General features: G+C 38.9%; 1 protein-coding gene across 1 annotated transcript; it reads right to left on the reverse strand.

The window, feature by feature from the left end:
• Positions 1–2,059: 2,059 nt before the first annotated feature.
• On the reverse strand, positions 2,060–2,452 carry LOC144435535 (uncharacterized). Its single transcript, XM_078124124.1, has one exon. It carries the CDS (start codon positions 2,450–2,452, stop codon positions 2,060–2,062), a length of 393 nt encoding a protein of 130 aa, XP_077980250.1.
• Between the last annotated feature and the right edge of the window lie 311 nt (positions 2,453–2,763).

The raw sequence follows: 2,763 nt of genomic DNA on the forward strand, positions 1-2,763 counted from the left end.
GTATCTTCATTATGTTGCTTTGTTTGAAAAAAACAAACTAATATAACGCAACACAGACCAAGTCTCAGTGTTCATTACTTTATAATCCATTGCAAAAGATTTTAAAATGTGTAAAATGTTTGTTGTAGTATGTACAATAGCAAACACTTTTCTAGTCTAGGATACTAAACTGGTACAGTATTACGTTTTAAAAACTTCATCACAGTCTAGTCATGACAGTTACAAAAGGTGTTAAATTGTGGTGCTCTCCTGTGGTGAAGGAAGCACAAAGGGCACATAACCATGTAATCCATCACAAACTGACAGGCTGTCGTCATTGGGAAATCAACGGTCAAATGTTTTTTTACCTTTCTCAGACTTCACTGATATGCAAAGCCCGATGACGGCTACTACGTTGGGTCCCGTTTGTCCATCCTTCCGTGTCCACCTGTATGCCCAATATGCATGTGCCAATTTCAACCAAACCTGGTACAAATGTCAAATGTTATAGAGGGCATTATGCACGTCACTTGATTTTACAACCCTCAAGGCAACAGCCATATATGTCGGAAATAATCACACTTTGCCCAATAACTCTTGATGTTTAACAGATAGAGACCTCATTGGAGTGTCTCCATCCTTGTTATCAATCATGAGCTTCTAATGGCACATTGACTATTGACCTTGACCGCCATCTTCAAGGTCAAATAGCCATATTATTGTCAAAGTGTGTAATAGTATGTATATCTCTGGTATGCATGGACTGATTTCAACCAAACTGTGTACAAATGTCAGATGCTATAGTCTGCATGTACACATCACTTCGTTTCACAACTCCAACAATAACAGCAAAATGGCGGCCATATTTGTCGTAAATAATCACACTTTCCCCAATAACTCTTGAAATTTAACAGATAGAGACCTCATTCAAGTGTCTTCATCATATACTTTTTAATTGTACATCATGACTTTTGACCTTGACCTCCATCTTCAAGGTCAAATAGCCACATTATTGTCAATGGTCTCTATCTGTTAAACTTTGCTGTTATTGTTGAGGTTGTAAAACAAAGTTCATGTCAGGGTGACCCCCTATCTCTGTATTTATTTGTGATTGTGATTGAATTAATGGCTATTGCTGCAAGACAAAGTGAAAACATTAAGGGTATCTCCATTGATAAGAGAGAAACCAAGTTAGCCCAGTCTGCTGACGACACCTCAGCCTTACTTTCTGACATTAGTTCTGCACAGGAATTCCTTTTTCTGCTTGACCATTTCGGTAAGATGTCAGGCCTTGTTATTAATAAACAAAAGACAGAGGCAACGTGGATTGGATCTAACAGACACATTAATTTGAAACCCCTAGATCTTTCATGGCCTGATAGACCACTAAAACTTTTGGGAATTTATATTTCATATGATGACATGAATTCGAACAAACTTAATTTTCAGGATAAAATCGATGAGGCCCGGGGTTGTTTCAATATCTGGAAAACTAGGTGTTTAACCCTACTCGGCCGAATTCAACTCTGTAAAACATTAATAATTTCTAAATTTTCATTTGTGGCATTGCTTTTACCAATTTCTCATGAGTACTTGAAGCACACTTTAAGCCATGGTGGAACATGTTAACAAATGTACAAATTAATATCGACTGTAATGTAATTCTGTATATGTCTACGAACTAATCTAATCTAATCTAATCTAATTTTCTTATTCCATATAACTATCACAATGCGCTTTACAAAGCACAGAAAAACGAGTACAAAAACAGACTCAAGCGAAAGTCTTATTGAAGAAATAGGTCTTAAGACCTGATTTAAATGCCTGGAATGTGGCGACACTCTGCAGATACGATGGCAGAGCATTCCACAAGTGTGGGGCACAAATTGAGAATGCTCTGTCACCATAATAAGCAGTATTGCTGAGTGGTTGGTGGCTGGAGCTACGTTGGGTTAGCAACTGACTAAGATAGCCAGGTGCAAAACCATGAAGTACTTTGAATGTTAAGCAGAGAATTTTAAATTCTGCATGCTGTTGTACTGGTAGCCAGTGTAACACTTTGAGAAAAGGGGTAATGTGATTACACTTCTCTCACAACTAAACGAGCTGCAGAATTCTGAATCATTTGAAGTTTCCGAATCTCATATGCTGGGAGGCCAAACAGTAAACTATTACAATAATCTAGACGTGAAGTGACAAAAGCGTGAATAAGTTTCTCAGTGGAATTTTGATCAAGGAAATTCCTGATTTTACCAATCTTCCAAAGAGCATATGAAGCTGATCTACACAAATTAGCCACATGGGCTGACATGGAACACGCAGTATCCACAGTGACACCAAGATTACAAACAATATTAGAGGGGTGTATATAGACATCACCAATCTGTACATTGCAGGGAGGGACAGGGCCTTCACCCGCAAACTTGAAGGAAAAGTGCATCACCTCTGGTTTCCCACCATTAAGAGCAAGCATATTTTCCCGCATCCAAACCCTGATTTCATCAATACACGACTCAATTTTGACAATGGGAACCTGGTCACCCTCACAAGTTATGTAAAGTTGGGAGTCGTCAGCATAAAACATAGATTCAAGACCATGACGGGTGATAATGTCCTCTAAGGGTGCTGTATACAAGCTGAATAAAACTGGGCCAAGGACAGATCCTTGGGGAACACCGCAATCCAAAGGAAATGCCTTTGGAACGATCGACCCGACACACATGCACTGCGTCCTCCCTCGTAAGTATGAACTAAACCAGTCTAAAACTATCCAGTGATTCTTAA

Source organism: Glandiceps talaboti, chromosome 5 (genome assembly GCF_964340395.1).
Source record: "Glandiceps talaboti chromosome 5, keGlaTala1.1, whole genome shotgun sequence".
Classification (NCBI taxonomy): domain Eukaryota; kingdom Metazoa; phylum Hemichordata; class Enteropneusta; family Spengelidae; genus Glandiceps; species Glandiceps talaboti.

What these genes read in the sequence shown, in the direction of transcription:
- LOC144435535 (XM_078124124.1), bottom strand. Translation starts at nt 2,452, where the DNA reads ATGCTTGCTCTTAATGGTGGGAAACCAGAGGTGATGCACTTTTCCTTC.